The 16,157-nt window shown below is 51.9% G+C and overlaps 1 protein-coding gene across 1 annotated transcript; it reads left to right on the top strand.

Moving 5' to 3' along the window:
- Positions 1 to 1,206: 1,206 nt before the first annotated feature.
- sirt3 (sirtuin 3) lies at positions 1,207 to 14,400 on the top strand. The gene is made up of 8 exons (XM_028796144.2): positions 1,207 to 1,469; positions 6,802 to 6,898; positions 9,106 to 9,279; positions 9,840 to 10,072; positions 11,417 to 11,517; positions 11,590 to 11,751; positions 12,702 to 12,914; positions 14,159 to 14,400. Exons 1-8 carry the CDS (start codon positions 1,382 to 1,384, stop codon positions 14,168 to 14,170), a joined length of 1,080 nt encoding a protein of 359 aa, XP_028651977.1. The 5' UTR covers positions 1,207 to 1,381; the 3' UTR covers positions 14,171 to 14,400.
- Positions 14,401 to 16,157: the final 1,757 nt, after the last annotated feature.

Raw genomic sequence — 16,157 nt, 5'->3', positions numbered from 1 at the left:
CATAGCAAAGGAAAAAATGAAGAGAACACCTGAGTGCCATCATGAACAAAGCCGCACATCCTCTCTGTGACACAACAACACTGTGTTTACAGACCAATCTAATGAAACTTCAGAAGATCTGCCGGGAAGAAAGGGATATAAACTGCCCCAAACCAGGTGTGCAAAGCTTGTAGAGACTAACCAAAGAAGACGGTCAAAGGGGCTTCTTCAAAGTACCAAATTTGGGTTTGGAATACATCTATGAATGAGAGATTTCAACTTTTGATTGTCAATACATTTGCAGATCTTTCTGAAAACATTTTTCACTTTGTCATTTTGGGGTATTGAGTGTAGACTGATGTCAGATTTATTCTGTTCAAATGAAATCTACGACACAGTAAAGTGTGTAGAACGTCAAGTTGTCTGAAGAAGTTCTGAATCCACTGCACTTATAATATAATGGAAGACGTCCCCAAGCAAGTTCCTGTCCAGTTTTGCATTCTGAGATATCACTAAATATCTGAGAGACCTGAAAATGCACTTTCCATGACTAAAAATGGACAGGGCCCTATTTCGAGATGTTTTGAGATATTTAAAAAGGAGAAATCGAAAGGTCACTCTGAGATCTCCGCTCGCGGCGTATCTCCCCGTTTTCCATTCCCGGTGTACAGTGACAGATTCAGGTATGGGCGACAGCACCAAAAAATCGGAATGGTTATTACAGCCTGGGCCGTTTACGTAAGTAAAGTCCGCGTTATGTACACTGAGGGGAACCCGGGTGCCCAAGTCAAATACTGAGCAGCCGCTATGGACACCGAGGAGCGCAGTAATTTTGGTGGCTCAAGATGGGCATCGACTGGCACCACCTGTGTAGCCCGTCACGTTTACTTTGTCTTTCTTGACCGATTGATTCGTTGTTTTGATCTCAAACGCTGTGTATCCGAGCCCCTTTGTTGTGTCCCTTTTAAAATGCTGCCCGCTCCTCAAGTCGCTATACAACACACACACACGCGCGCACTGCCAGCACGTTACTGAACACACATCTACCTCTGCGACTTGAGCGACACAACCGTTTTACATTCGCACAAGAAACACGAATAGGTGCCGACACTGAAAGGGGCCATCGCTTGAGCCGAACTATTGGGCTCGCACCGGCAGACTCTCAGAGCGGCCGCCCACCAACTGTCAGACCCGGAGGAGCAGCGCCCCCTACCGACCAGCTAGCTTTCTCTCTCTTCACACCTCGGGCTGCCTCACAGCCTTCACGACAGGCGTCAATGACCGGCGGGGCACTACAGTCTGGCAAGGCTGCGTGTACAAACGTCCAGTCAGCGAGTGACGGTGCTGGAATGGCCGTGCTCTGAGGTGCAAAGGTCCGGACGATCTCAGCAAGTATTTCGAGATGGCGTCTCTCGTTCACTGCGTGTTGACAGCCGCTCGGCAGAGGACATCCGCACAGCTCACAAGCTTCGGTGGGATCACGTCGAAAGGTAAATCGAACGAAATCGCGGAGTCGACTGGACAAACGCCAGCCGGTGGGTCGAAGCCGCTTCACGCGCGAAACTGGGCTGCCGTCAAGTGAGGCCGAAAGTCACCGCCAGGGCCGGCAAGCTTGTCGTAAACGCCTCCGATTTACGACACTTTACGATAATCCGCGCTTTCCCGTCAAAGGCATCAAGACAAACCCGAAGGACTTCACGGGTAGCTCGTTAGTAAATCGGATTTACTAGCAAGGCGGGCGCTGACCTTCTTTGTTTAAATGTCTCCTGCCCACCACTTACCACAGCCTTCGCACTATGTACTTTAAAAGGTCGCACCAGCTAATACTGCGTGTGCATTCAGTGAGCACCAAATACCATCGCGTGCAATTGTACGTCATTTTCTAGAAACGGGACGTGTCGCTAAACGGTTCGAAGTTTTATTCGCACAGTTACATTCCACCGAAATGGATGTTGAAAAGTGTAAAGGTTGGCATTCAAGGCCCGGTCGTTGGAGCGGCGAAGCAGCAGCGCTAAACTAAGCGCTGCACCCCCTGGCTGGTAAAAGGAAGTGACGTCCGTCAGCGGGCTACTCGATGGCATCTGCGTCTTATTGGATGGCACAAGTTACCAAAGGAATTCCAGTTTCCCATATTGATGGCATGAGAAGTTTACCCAGGCCAGTGCTGGTACGCACATTTAATTCTCTGGCAGACTAAATTGGCACACTCGCTTACCTGATATCGTAGGCTCCTTAGGTTTACACAGTTAGACAGTTTGATGTATCTGGCCGGTACCAGCATGCTTTTTGTTAATTAATTGGCGAAATGTTTAATTTAAATTAAGCAAATGTGTAACTGTAGCATGTTATCATTATAATTATTATTATTGGGGAGAGCTTCATTAATGCTAAACACCTGCCATGTTTTATTGATTAAAAAAGAATTACAATGTCTTAATATATTTCTCTAATTCGGAGATTTAATATTAATATACTGCACTGTGAGGTAGGAATATCCAGATTGGCTCTGTTATAGATTTATTGGGCAGCATGGTGGCGCAGTGGGTAGCACTGCTGCCTCGCAGTTAGGAGACCCGGCTGGGTTTGCATCCTGGGTCCTCCCTGCGTGGAGTTTGCATGTTCTCCCCGTGTCTGCGTGGGTTTCCTCCCACAGTCCAAAGACATGCAGGTTAGGTGGACTGGCGATCCAAAATTGTCCCTAGTGTGTGTGCTTGGTGTGTGCCCTGCAGTGGGCTGGCGCCCTGCCTTGGGTTTGTTTCCTGCCTTGTGCCCTGTGTTGGCTGGGATTGGCTCTAGCAAACCCCCGTGACCCTGTAGTTAGGATATAGTGGGTTGGATAATGGATGGATAGATTTATTTTGATAAACTAAACTAGAGATCTGTTTTACGATTCAAAAATGAATTAATTCTTATGAGGAAATGAATACACTTTGATAATAATCAGGTAACACGCACAACTTGTTCAAATTCATTTTAATTACAGGTGCTGGTCATAAAATTAGAATATCATGACAAAGTTGATTTATTTCAGTAATTCCATTCAAAAAGTGAAACTTGTATATTAGATTCATTCATTACACACAGACTGATGTATTTCAAATGTTTATTTCTTTTAATGTTGATGATTATAACTGACAACTAATGAAAGTCCCAAATTCAGTATCTCGGAAAATTAGAATATTAATTAAGACCAATGCAAAAAAAGGATTTTTAGAAATGTTGGCCAACTGAAAGGTATGAACATGAAAAGTCTGAGCGTGTACAGCACTCAATATTTAGTTGGGGCTCCTATGGCCTTGATTACTGCAGCAATGCGGCATGGCATGGAGTCGATCAGTCTGTGGCACTGCTCAGGTGTTAGGAGAGCCCATGTTGCTCTGATAGTGGCCTTCAGCTCTTCTGAATTGTTGGGTCTGGCGTATTGCATCTTCCTCTTCACGATACCCCACAGATTTTCTATGGGGTTAAGGTCAGGCGTGCTTGCTGGCCAATCAAGAACAGGGATACCATGGTCCTTAAACCAGGTACTGGTAGCTTTGGCACTGTGTGCAGGTGCCAGGTCCTGTTGGAAAATGAAATCTGCATCTCCATAAAGTTCGTCAGCAGCAGGAAGCATAAAGTGCTCTAAAACTTCCTGGTAGACGGCTGCGTTGACCTTGGACCTCAGAAAACACAATGGACCAACACCAGCAGATGACATGGCACTGACTGTGGAAACTTTACACTGGACCTCACGCAACGTGGATTCTGTGCCTCTCCTCTCTTCCTCCAGACTCTGGGACCTTGATTTCCAAAGGAAATGCAAAATTTACTTTCATCAGAGAACATAACTTTGGACCACTCAGTAGCAGTCCAAAGGCGAGACGCTTCTGACGCTGTCTCTTGTTCAAGAGTGGCTTGACACAAGGAATGCGACAGCTGAAACCCACATTTTTGAATGGGTTTTGTTTCCCAATCCTCTCCAGGGTGCGGTTATCCCTATTGCTTGTCCACTTTTTTCTACCACATCTTGTCCTTCCCTTCGCCTCTCTATTAATGTGCTTGGACACAGAGCTCTGTGAACAGCCAGCCTCTTTACAATGACTTTTTGTGTCTCGCCCTCCTTGTGCGAGGTGTCAATGGTCGTCTTTTGGACTAACTGTCAAGTCAGCAGTCTTCTCCATGATTGTGTAGCCTACAGAACTCGACTGAGAGACCATTTAAAGGCTTTTGAGTTCATTAGCTGATTAGAGTGTGGCACCAGGTGTCTTCAATATTGAACCTTTTCACAATATTTGAATTTTCCGAGATACTGAATTTGGGACTTTCATTAGTTGTCAGTTATAATCATCAACATTAAAAGAAATAAACATTTGAAATACATCAGTTTGTGTGTAATGAATGAATCTAATATACAAGTTTCACTTTTTGAATGGAATTACTGAAATAAATCAACTTTGTCATGATATTCTAATTTTATGACCAGCACCTGTATATTCTGACTGGCTTTATCCTGAGCAGGTCACATGGTAGCCAGAGCCCATCTCAGCAGGCATTGGTCACAAGTCAGGAACAAGACCTGGACAAGGTGGCAGTCCATCGCAGGGTGAACACACACACATCAGGGACCCCTTTAATGACACCAGCCTACCTGTCCTGCACTCCCCAGAATCAAACCGTTATCAGGTCCTGGACGGTGCCTCTGATGATTCTGAGGTGGTAGGCCGGTATGAGTAGCTCCAATTGACCACTTCACAACCAGCTCCCTGTAAGAGAGAGGTGGTGACAGTGGGGGAGTCAGTCATTAGGGGGACTGAAATGCAGCTGTGCCCCAGAGACAGAGCATCTCACGTGGTGTGTTACCTTCTGGGTGCACAGATGGGGGACCTCACTGGAAGGGGGGATAGGCTCTTGGCCAGAGTGGGTCCGGCTGTCATTGTCCATGTTGGAACAGATGACACACATAAGGGTAGTCTGTCAGTTCTGTGATCCAAATTCAAAGAGTTAGGTGCCAAGCTGAGGAGCCGAACTGACAAGGTGGTCTTCTCTGAAGTTCTGCCTGTGCCCCGCGCCAGTCCAGGTAAGACAGGAGATCAGAAGGCTTAACACGTGGCTCAAATCTTGGTGCAGGGTAGATGGGTACAGGCTTAGGGGCCATTGGGACTTCTTTTGGAACAGATGGGACCTGACAGGTTATGGAGACCCAAACTGCCCACCGGACCCCAGATGAGGCCTCACTAGTGTGTTATAAAGCCTGAGCCTCCTGTGACTTGTACTCCACACGTCAAGGCGCTATATAACCTGACATTCTGTGAGCTTTCTTAATGGCTTCTGAACACTGTGTGGAAGTTGATAGCTTAGAGTCCACTGTGACTCCTAAATTCTTCTCATAAGGTGGACTCTCGATGTTCACACCTCCCATTGTGTATTCAGACCTCCCATTTTTAATTCCTATGTGTCATTCTTTACCTTCACTGACATTAAATGTCATCTGCCCAAGCCTGTCTGCTGTCCCAGTCCCTCTGGGATGATATAACGGATTCCAAATTATCTGCCAATCCACCTATCTTGGTATCATCTGCAGACTTCACCAGCTTGCTCCTTCTATTCCTATCTAAATCATTTCTATTTATTACAAACTAGACAAAGAGCCCGTTTCGACAACGTAAGATGTAACGGGCACGAGTGGACTAGTAATAAGTATAAGCACCACAAACCTGATATACTGTAGGTGTATTGAATGAATGCGTAATTAGGACTCGAGCTGTAGTCGAAATCGCCTTTCAGGCCTCTAGAGCTTTAATCAAAGTCGCCTTTCTCTTTGAATTTTCACAGCCGTAAATCCACCGCCTGCCGCGACGTTGGTCTCGTAAGGTTTTTCAGGCAGCTGCGCAAAAGGCGACTGTGCATTCGGCTTTGGACGGACGTGAGTGAGTGAGTGAGTGAGTGAGTGAGTGAGTAGGCTGGCGAATTATACATAAGATAGCAGCGGGCCCTGCACTGCCCCCTGCTGGTCACCACTCTTAATGTCACCCAATTCTGATGAGGTTCCTCCCACTGTCACCCTCTACTTCCTGTGTCTGTGCCAGTTCTACACCCCACTCGCTGGACTGCTACTTGTTTTAGTTTGATGCCCACCTCTCCTGTGGCACCTCATCAGATGCTGTCTGAAGGTCCACATCAGTAACATCCCGAGGTCCCCTCTCGTCGTATCCCTTTGTTGCGTCCTCGTAGAATTCCAGCCTGTCAGTAAACACGTTTTGCACGTTGACCTTAGTAACGGGATAGCGGTGGTGTGGATTACGCGTCACGTGCTCCACGAGAAGTTTCTTCTTTTCCGCACCGTTGGCTCCCACTCAGATTGAATCTCCTTTGTGTTTTTCCCACTAAAACGTAACAGAACTTCATATTTCACACCCGTTTCTGGTCCGTCAAAGGAATGGGGGGGGTTGTGGGTCTCCCTCCGCTATGACGTCACAATTGTGTTGAAGCAGGTGGTCTCATGAAGGCTCCAGCACACCTAACCCCCACCAATCCCCCCGGCCCCCAGACTAAGTGTTGAGTGGAAGGCGTCCAACTTGGGGTCCGGGGCTGACCCCACAGAGTGTCCACATCATATGAGAAAAGTATGACATTAGACGTGCGGTGCGCCCCCTGCTGGTGTCCTGTGGTATCACGTCAGCCCCCCATTGCCGAGATGGACCTTGTGGTCGAACGGCTGTACTGGTGAGAATCGCTGAAGCTTCTTTGATTGTTTCATTGATGTCTTTCTCTTTCTCTTTCTCTCTCATTTGAATTTTCACGTTTGTCATGACGGCTGTTGGCGTGTGGGTCTCGTCTCAGTGGCCTGCCGGCTGTTGAGTTCAGCCATCGACCTTCAACAGGGTGCCCAGCATCTGTGCCCGAGTCCTGAAGCCCGGAGGACGGCCTGGCATGGCTGGTAAGTCGAGCTTTTTCATTCCTTTGAGCCAACATCCTGTAGTGTGACCTTCAGGAGATTTGGAGGGCAGCGGTGGTCTGCCATGGTGGCCTTGTGCCTTCATTTGATGGCCCCTGTTAAACCGAGCGGGTCTGGACACCCAGCCTCATTCTCATGTCTGACAGGACCCTCCTGTGACGCTCAGGCCAGCACAAGTAGGCCTGGCCTTGGGAGAGGAGAACCAGAAAACCCCTGGCCCACCGAGCCTCTAAGCACAAACGCAAAGCAAATCCACAAGCCAGACGTCGTTCTGCAAGGGCCAAGGAGCCATCAGGAAGAATTTACAAAATCCCAAAGCGGAATCCAAGAAGGAGCGTCAGAGAGGCACTGGGGGACCTGCTCCCCTCGGGTACAGCATACGAGGCACGTCAGGCAACAATAGAAACAAGTTGAGAACTCGAGAAAACCAGCAAAACCAGAAAAGTAAAGGAGGAGGAGGAGGGATGAGCACAGGGGGCCGCCGAAGACGACAGTTTGGTCAACGCCTCACCTGACCGCTGACCTGACGGCCGATTTTCAACATGCGCTTTACTTGAATGTGTCGTGAATAATTTGACATGTCAGAGTTTGAAGAAGCAAAACTGAAACACCTGCAAGAAGAGGAAGATGAAGAAGACAATGCAGCCATCAGTCCAGAAAGCCGTCTTCTTCTTCCTCAGTTATCTGCCATAGGCGGGTCCATCGATGGCCAGCTCTTCCGTTGTCTTCCGCTCTTCTTTTCCTTCCTTGCTGTGATTTGCCGTCTTTCAGGTCATCTGACGTCCCTCGTCTTCCTCTTCGTCACCACTTTCAAGCGGCCGCCTGCTCCGAGTTTGTGTCCCGTGCAGTTTCTTCTCGCTGCCCCCCCCCGCCCCTTCCAGTCCTTTCCTGCACTTGTCTGTCCACCTGATCTCCTCTGCCAATGTCTCCTGTCCTCGTGGTCCTCCAGATGGCCCACCTTTGTGTTGTTTTTTTATTGTTCTCTTCTTCATTGTTCTGTCCATTCTCTGTTTATCCAGCCCTTGATATTTAAAGCTGTCCTCTTCCTCCACGATGTCTTCTCCAGTTTTCTCTCCTACGATGTGCTCGTCTCTTTTGTTTTCTTTATTTTGCTCTTCACTGCACTCATCTTACATGTGTAACCCCCCAGGGGGTGTCACTGAGCCCCACACAGTAATGCCCAACACGGTACTGGCATACAATAAAAGATTTTTATTCAGTGGGGACCCCTTTTACCAGTCAGCCTTGTAAGCAGTCCTTGGTCCTTCTGTCCCCCAGTTCTCTGCGACACCAGGCGGTGGGCTCCTTCTCAAGCCGGTGCCACAGCATATCTTTTTGGAAGCTAATCTGGGTCATATAGAAAGCAGGGAGGTCCCCCACCCCCCAGACAGGACTCCAACTCCCAAGCACCCCTGCGGGTGTCCCAACTGGGCCACCACAAGAAGACCACTGCCACCTGCCATATGGAAAATGGTACTGGTGCCAACTGCTTGTGCTGCTCCAGCCATCATATTACTCAGGCCGGGCATGAAGACATCTCCACGTCCAGCTGGCCAAACCGCCTGTCCTTCTGCTCCGGCCGGGACGCCTCTTCTCATCTCAGACATCCACACATCGGTCCTCCTTCACCTGCATAATCCATCGTCACTCTGACCCTCAACCTCTTTGCCGATTCTCTCCACGTAACGCAGTCGCCATACAGGACTGTGGGTCCGCAGCCCACCCTTCCTGCCTCTAGTGGTCCCCGCCTCCCGTGCCTCTCGATGTCCCCTGCACTTCCACCTGTTTACTCGCTCAGGTGCTCCCTCGAGGTCCTCGTGGCAGACGTCTGGCCCTCCCTTATGCTACGGACTTTGGTCACTCAGCGATGGCCAGGTGGCTTCAGGTCAGCACTGTTGATGCCAGCGGCAGAAAGGACAAAGGCGATAAACTGTGAAGACGATGAAACCTTCAGCCCCCTGTCTGTCACCAGAGCTGCTGGAGATTAAAAAACGAAGGAAGATCAGAGAGGCCCAAAAGTTAAAGACGCTGGTCTTATTTACATGACTTGGTGTCCGCAGAGCCAGTGATTCGGCTGGTGGGGTCTCTCAGGACCCCCCCACAAGGGTCTGTAATTCTAAACTCTGTCTTGATGCCATGAGTGTTCCACGTCTCCATGACTGTCGGTTGCTTTTTCTCCCTTCGTTTAGGAGATCCCTGTCGACGAGCCCCTCCAAGTGCGGCTTATTTGGGAAGTCCTCGGGGGGCCAGGAGCCCCAGACTTTGGACGACGTGGTGAGCCTCCTAAAACACGGGGACTGCAAAAGGGTCATCGTGATGGCGGGCGCCGGCATCAGCACCCCGAGTGGAATCCCAGACTTCAGGTAGGTGACCCGGCCGTTCAGGGGGCCAGAGCATGCCAGCTGTGAGACCCCCTCGCTGACGCCATCAATACATGGAAGTGCCAACCTGGGTGACCTCCAGTTTCAGTCCTAAGCACAGCTGTTCAGAGGGGCACAGGCTGTCTTCGGTGGGCATGAAGGCATGTGTGCCCACAAAAGAACCCCTGGTGTCGCCCCTTCTGAGCTTTTAGGTCTGAGTCACAACACTTTGGCACACATGGTGGCCACATCACCACCTGTCACAGGTCACTTTGTTGTCTTGTCACTGCACAGAATTGTGCCCGTGTTGACCGCATTGTGGCTGCCAGTTGATGTGTGTGGAGACTCGGTTTGGTTTTAGCTTATATAGCGCCTTTTACAGACAAGCCCACCACGATTTGAGAACAGAGCGAGGTGAGCAGAATTGGGGCAGCCATGGACAAGCGCAGGTGACACACGGACCCCAGCCAGGCCCGTTCAGTCCATTGGTGTTCGGGGGTCTAAACCAGGGGGGTCCACTGCTTCTGGACTTCACTGGTGTGAATTTCTGCTCCGATCCGCAGGTCCCCCGGCAGCGGCTTATATGACAACCTTCAGCAGTACGACATCCCGTACCCTGAGGCCATCTTCGACATTCACTACTTTCACCAGAACCCCAGGCCCTTCTTCACCCTGGCAAAGGAGCTTTACCCGGGCAACTACCTGCCCAACAGTGCCCATTACTTCGTCCGACTCCTGCACATGAAGGGGCTGCTGCAGCGCATGTACACCCAGAACATCGACGGACTTGAGCGATGTAAGTGGCGATGCCAGCGACGTGGTACATCATTAAAATGGCTGCTTGCTGTGAGGGAGTGCACTTGTACCAATCATGGGGTGCCATGGTGGCATCAGGTTCAAGGCTGCGAGGCCACTGCTGCTTCTGTCCCCTTCACTGACCTCCAGGTGCTCCATTGCTGGGCAGAACATCCAGATGACCTCCTGCTGAAGAAGCACCATCCAACTTGACAGTGTAGGTGGCGCTGTTGCCATTCACTTTGTTATTTTTTTAAAATCTCCAGTTGTGGTGCCAACCTGCAGGGCATTCTTCAGACTGTAGGGGGTGAGGTTTGTGTGCCCATCAGTCTCGATTAGTAAACAGAAAATGGAGGAAAAACAAAAACAGAACTGAACACCCTGTGTGAGGGAGTCAGCTGTTTATAGCGCCTTTCACTTGGGCACAGTAAAAATAACAAAATGGTACCACTGTGCCCAAACGCAAAGAGACAGGCCCCAGGTTAAGGCAGCTAAGAAAGTCAATGCCCAGTGCACATGGCATATAGCGCCTTGTCACCAACAGATTGTCATCGAGACCTGCATAGTGTTTAATTGAGGGGCCGTTCACTCGCCCTGTGCATGTGACCAAGTCACGTGACAGCAGCGGGCATCACACATGGAGCACCAGCTGGGTCACAAGACACAGCCAAGGTGGGCATTTGACAGAGAAGGAGGCTGCCATTAGGGGGCAGTAGAGATGAGTGGTCCTCTGGGTTTTTATGGGCTACCAGAGGAGGAGGAGAGCCACTTGTGGCCATTAGGGGACAGCATACAGTCCCACCATGGGGCAAGAGACCCAGGCGTAGAGCAGGGTGCCCTCGGGGGCCACTTTATAGAAGGTTGCAAGTCCAGAGCCAAAAGGCACATGGAGCAAAGGCCCATTGGCTGAGACATGAGGGCATCAGGCACCTTGGCTTGGCTCTGGCATTTTTAAATTGTCACATATCAGTGTCAGGCCCCAAAATGTGTGGACAATGCTAGTCCATTGCAGGGCACATCTGCTTGTATGGTGCCCACTTAGATTCACTGGGCAAAGTGAGTGTGTCAGTGCCACTCAGAGTCTCGATTTCACGCTTAAGCCAAGATGTTGGCACTAAGAGCAGGCACCAGAAACTCATTGGATGCCATCGGTGTGGCCGAAGATGGATGACAAGCCGAGAAGTCTAACATGCCACTGGGCATTTACCTGCTCTGCTGTCCCCTCTTTATATGCCATCAGCTTAGTGTTGGGGGTCAGGACTGAAATTGCAGTCCAAGTGCCCAACTCAACAAGGCCATCACCCACTCACCCCCTTGTGCCATCTTGTGCTTTCTGTCTTCATAGTGGCCGGCGTGCCCCCAGACAAACTGGTCGAGGCCCATGGGACATTTGCTTCAGCCACCTGCACCACGTGCCGAAAGTCGTACGCTGGAGAAGACCTGAAGGTAGGTGGCGCCGTGCCCGTCTGCTCCCAGAGTAACGTGACACTAAGCCACTGGGCATCTTGTGTCTTCCAGGCCGACATCTTTGCGGACCACGTCCCAAAGTGTGCCACCTGCAGAGGGGTCATCAAGCCGGACATCGTGTTCTTCGGAGAGGAGCTCCCCCAGCGCTTCCTGCTCTTTCTGACCGACTTCCCCTTGGCTGACCTGCTTATCATCATGGGCACGTCCCTGGAGGTGAGGTGGGGGTCTCGCCAGCCTTCATAGCATCTCTCTCTCTCTCTTTCAGCATTGAGTCTCTGGGCACCAGGAATGGCAGCGGGAGTGTGCTGCCCCCTAGTGGGCTTTCATCTCCTTTTTGCCACTCCTGTCCATGCCGGCCATCATGTTGATTTTTATCTCATTTATGCCCTTGTGCATTTCATGTGGTCTCTAAACGATCCTGTCAGGACCCCACAGAGATTCGGGGGCTTCTCCTTGCCGTCCATTTTCTGCCTGGCTGCTTTCCCCTGTGGGGACATAAGAAGTTGGCACCTGTCAGGCAGGACCTGGCGTTCATGAAGACCCCACCTCGATTATGGACAAATCCCATCGGGGACAACCCGGGCTGTCTCTGTCTCTGTCTTGCAGTTCTGGTTCTTACCAGCAGAGGGTGCTGTTGTGCCAGGCGTGTGTGAGATGCTTTGCTCCGATTGTCACACAGGCAGTAAAACTTGGGGACACCCAGTGACCTGAATCCTGTCCAGGGCCCCTTATGATGACGGGACGTCGATGGATTCCTCGTCTCTCGTGGCGTTTCATTTGAGCTCAGCTGCTGTGTTCTGAGAAGGGCGTTGTGTGCCCCTGTGGTGCCCCCCTCCAGAACAGGGTGTCACAGTGCCTCCTGCTGGTCTCTGAGCACATTGCACCCCCTTTCAGTGGCTTCTGGACGGTGTGCCCCCTTTTTAGGTGGCTGAGGTTCTGCCCCCTAGTGGTCACTTGCTGCCCGTTCTGGCTCTGGCCCTGCTTTGCCCGTGGCGCCGTCTTCATCAGTCTTTAGTGAGAGTTTGTGAGTTTTCTTTTCAGTTTTTCCCTTTGTTGTTTCGGTGGTCTTGGTGACAAAGTCTCAGTTCCTCCTCCTCTTCCTCGCTCTCCATTTGTGCCTGCGGAGGTCACTGCTGTCTGTCTGTCTGTCTGTCTATCCCCAGGTTGAACCTTTCGCCAGCCTAGCGGGTTCGGTGCGGAGCTCAGTCACCCGTGTCCTCATCAACCGGGACGCCGTCGGACCCTTCGCTTCGCCCTCGCGCCGCTTCAACGACGTGCTGGAGCTGGGGGACGTGATCGGCGGCGTGGAGAAGTGCGTCTACAAGCTGGGCTGGAAGGCCGAACTCGACGAGTTGATGGCGGCTGAAATGAAGAAGGTACATTGATGGGGGGGGAATGACCCAACCTGGAGGGGCACGGGGGGGCAGTATGGGGTCCAAGGTGGGGATCAGCTCTGGTGGGGCACCACATTAAACATGGCGGCCGTGCGGAGGGAACATCCAGCTGGCACACAAGTGAATATGCGGGAGCTGGGAGGTGAGGGCTGTGACGCCAGGCTGCCCTCATGTGAGGTGACACAGAAGCCTGGCAGTCCCCTCGCTGATGGCCGTGTTGGGGTCGGTGTGGCCGATGGCCCCCTTGACTTTTAGTAACTGAAAACCCCAGTGCTCACTAACAGATGACGAATGTTCAGGAGCAGGGACCACCGGCCACTCACATGCGTGGCACTTGACTCGGTTATTCTGTGCCAGGCGTCATTTCTATGAAACCTGGCGTGGTGATGTCACAAAGTGATGGGCTAAGGTGGCACATGGGGTCAGTCAGCATCAGGCTCATTGCAGCGGGTTAGGGCTGTGGATATAGCGCCTTTACGAGTCGCCCATGAGAGGGACCTGCCAGCAAAATGGCCGCTAAATTTTTGGAGCAGAACCAGGAGGCGCGCGTTGAGGTCAAAGTCGGGAAGTCAAACGTAGAAACGGGAGACAAACATCGAGGTCGAAAGAACAAGCGGGTTCACTCGGAACCAAACTTTCAGCAGCCGCAGACCACCTTAGGAAAAGAGCCCCTCGCCTTCGGATAGGTCATGACCTCTGAGGCCCCGCCCCTCAGAGCGAGCAAGCGGAAACTCAAAATGGCGGCACTTAAGGACCTAAAATGGCGTCTGTTACAACGAAGCGTGGCATGTAAACCTTTGGGAATTGTGTTTGACGTTGGGGGGCTCGAGGTGGTGGTCTCTGCATCTGCCGTTTATCACCCACAAGACAGTCGGCAGCAAACGCAGATCTTGACAGGAAGCATCAAGGGGTGAACTCGTGGCACGCTGGGCCTTCTTGTGCCCACCCTTAGAGTTACAACACCGTGCCGCCCAGCCTTGGCTTTGTGTTGGCCCAGCGTGGGCACCAGCGACTTCCTTTGTTCAAACATCAAATCCACCGCCGTGTTGGTCCGCAGCTCTGTGGGTTTCATTTGTGTGCCACCAGGGAGGCCACCCGGTCCTGACCACACGCTTCTTCTGAAGTCACAGGCTGTGCCCCATGGTGCCCAGCGTCCCACCGGGCTTTGGTCCCCAGGCTGTTGGCATGAACCATTTTAAGTCACTTGTCACTTTTGTGTGTTGCAGCTCAAGAACTAAAAGCACAGAGCCGATCCGAGCCACGGGGACTTTGGTGAAGTGACGGGGGTCTGGAAACCTGACGGCGGGCTGGCAACGGAGGACTGAAGAACCACGGCGGCTGACCCCAAATGGGAGAGCCCCCATTCAGTGTCCATATGTGCGGCAGTACAGCGCCCCCTAGGGGGTCACACCAGCCCAAAGGAGCTTAAAGGGGACAAAACACAATAAAACATCATGGGGTCTTTGGACGTGTCACGTCTCCAGTGTCTCATTTGCCAACTCTGATCTTGGCACTTCTGCCCCCGGTGTAACATGGAGCTTCGAGGGCTGTGGCTGGCGGACCACCCATCATATCTGACGATCCTGGCTGCTCAGCCCCCCTTCATGAGCTACAGTTGCCAACAGGTGTCCATCCACGATGGCCTGAGGCACCGGGCGCACACTGCAGTTACTGCCCTCCATTACTGGCACCTCAGGGTGACAACCCTCAAGTCACCGAGGGGATTGCAGCCCACACAGAGGGCTTAGTGAGCCCGGCCCACTTAAAATGCCACCCGGGCGCTGGCTCTTTGACGGATGCCCTGTCTTCAGAGGCCCCTGAGCCCTTCAAGAGGAATGGCGTCACATGGAAGGGCCGTCGTGGGCACAAGCAGGTGGCATTGGATCCTCGTCCTCCTGCTTCACTGCCGACTCCTCAGCAGAGTGGTCCGAGTTGGGACTCCTCAAAGAGGCCTGCAATGGAGACTCAGTGCTGACCCCTGTCACCTGGGGGTCCCTGCCCCGACACAAAGGCTCAAGGTGACTCTCTAACCTGAGGGTCACCTGGTGCCATCTAGAGGCCCAAGGTGGTCTGGCCGGAGTGCTGCCCCCTAGTGTCTGCTTACACCACTAAGGGTGGGACCTTCAGGGGTCTCTTAGAGGCCAGGACCTTGAGGGTCACACATGGTGGCCACTAATGAATAATGCAGCGGGCGGGCACAGTACAAGGACAAGGACTTGACCTGCTGTGTCAGAGGGGGCAGCAGCTCAGCCTTTGTACCCCAGATGACTTTGTGGATGGGCTTCACTTATTCACTCCAACCCTGAACAAGCCCTGTGTCACCAAGTGTCCCCTCAGCCCGTCCACCTCATGACAGCATTGAAGTACACTGGAAGGTAATGCCCAAAACTGGAGGTGCACTTTACGGTGGGCACAGTGCCCTCAGCATGCCAAAGTCTCATTGACTGCCATTATAAAAGGGGCACCTGGTGCCACCCATGTGGCCACTGTTGAGATCAGCTATGGTGAAAGAGCATGGTGAGCAGGCCAGTATTCAAAGGGCACACGAGTGCCAGCTGTGCCCGTGCCCGTGGACTGGAGGTGGCTTTGTGTCACTAGTTTCCATTGAAGCGTGATGGCAGTTCTCAGTTGTCAAGTTTGTGCAAGTGCTGGCACACCTGTGCCCACCACCTCCAGCAGCACTTGCTGATGCCAGGGTACACCCCAAGCTGCCTGTGGTGCTGCATGAACACAAACAGTTGTTTGAGGTCAACATGCCAGTGGTTGAGTTCCCTTCATTGTGGTGAATGCCCGCTCTCACCCTGACAGTAACACCTCTGAGCGAGTCGTCTGAGCCCGCCTGGCATGCGTGAAGACTTTCTTCATTAACACACAGCGCTCCTTGTACCCGATACATGATGGCAGGCCTCTCTGCCACAGTGGACAGACCTGTGGGCGGACTGCCACTCGGCCCTTTCTTGGGGAGGTGAACACAGCTTCAGTCCTGGCAGCCAAATCCATGCCAGCAGAGTCCTTGCCATGCAGACATTTCTTTTTGTAAACACAACCCCGGAATTGTCCTGAGACCCCCCACAGAGAAATGCCCCTGGAATGTGACAGGGATCAGGGGCAAACCACATGGCATCGTCCCCTTGCCAGGGCGTGGGGCCTTCACAGTTTAGGAAGCGAACCTCCTGCCAGGCCTCGCCTTGGCGGCGCCATGTGTTTAGTCATCATGAATATTTC

This window comes from Erpetoichthys calabaricus, chromosome 2, assembly GCF_900747795.2.
Source record: "Erpetoichthys calabaricus chromosome 2, fErpCal1.3, whole genome shotgun sequence".
Classification (NCBI taxonomy): Eukaryota; Metazoa; Chordata; class Cladistia; order Polypteriformes; family Polypteridae; genus Erpetoichthys; species Erpetoichthys calabaricus.
Note: the sequence above shows the minus strand (reverse complement) of the source record. Positions and strands in the feature narration are given on the sequence as shown.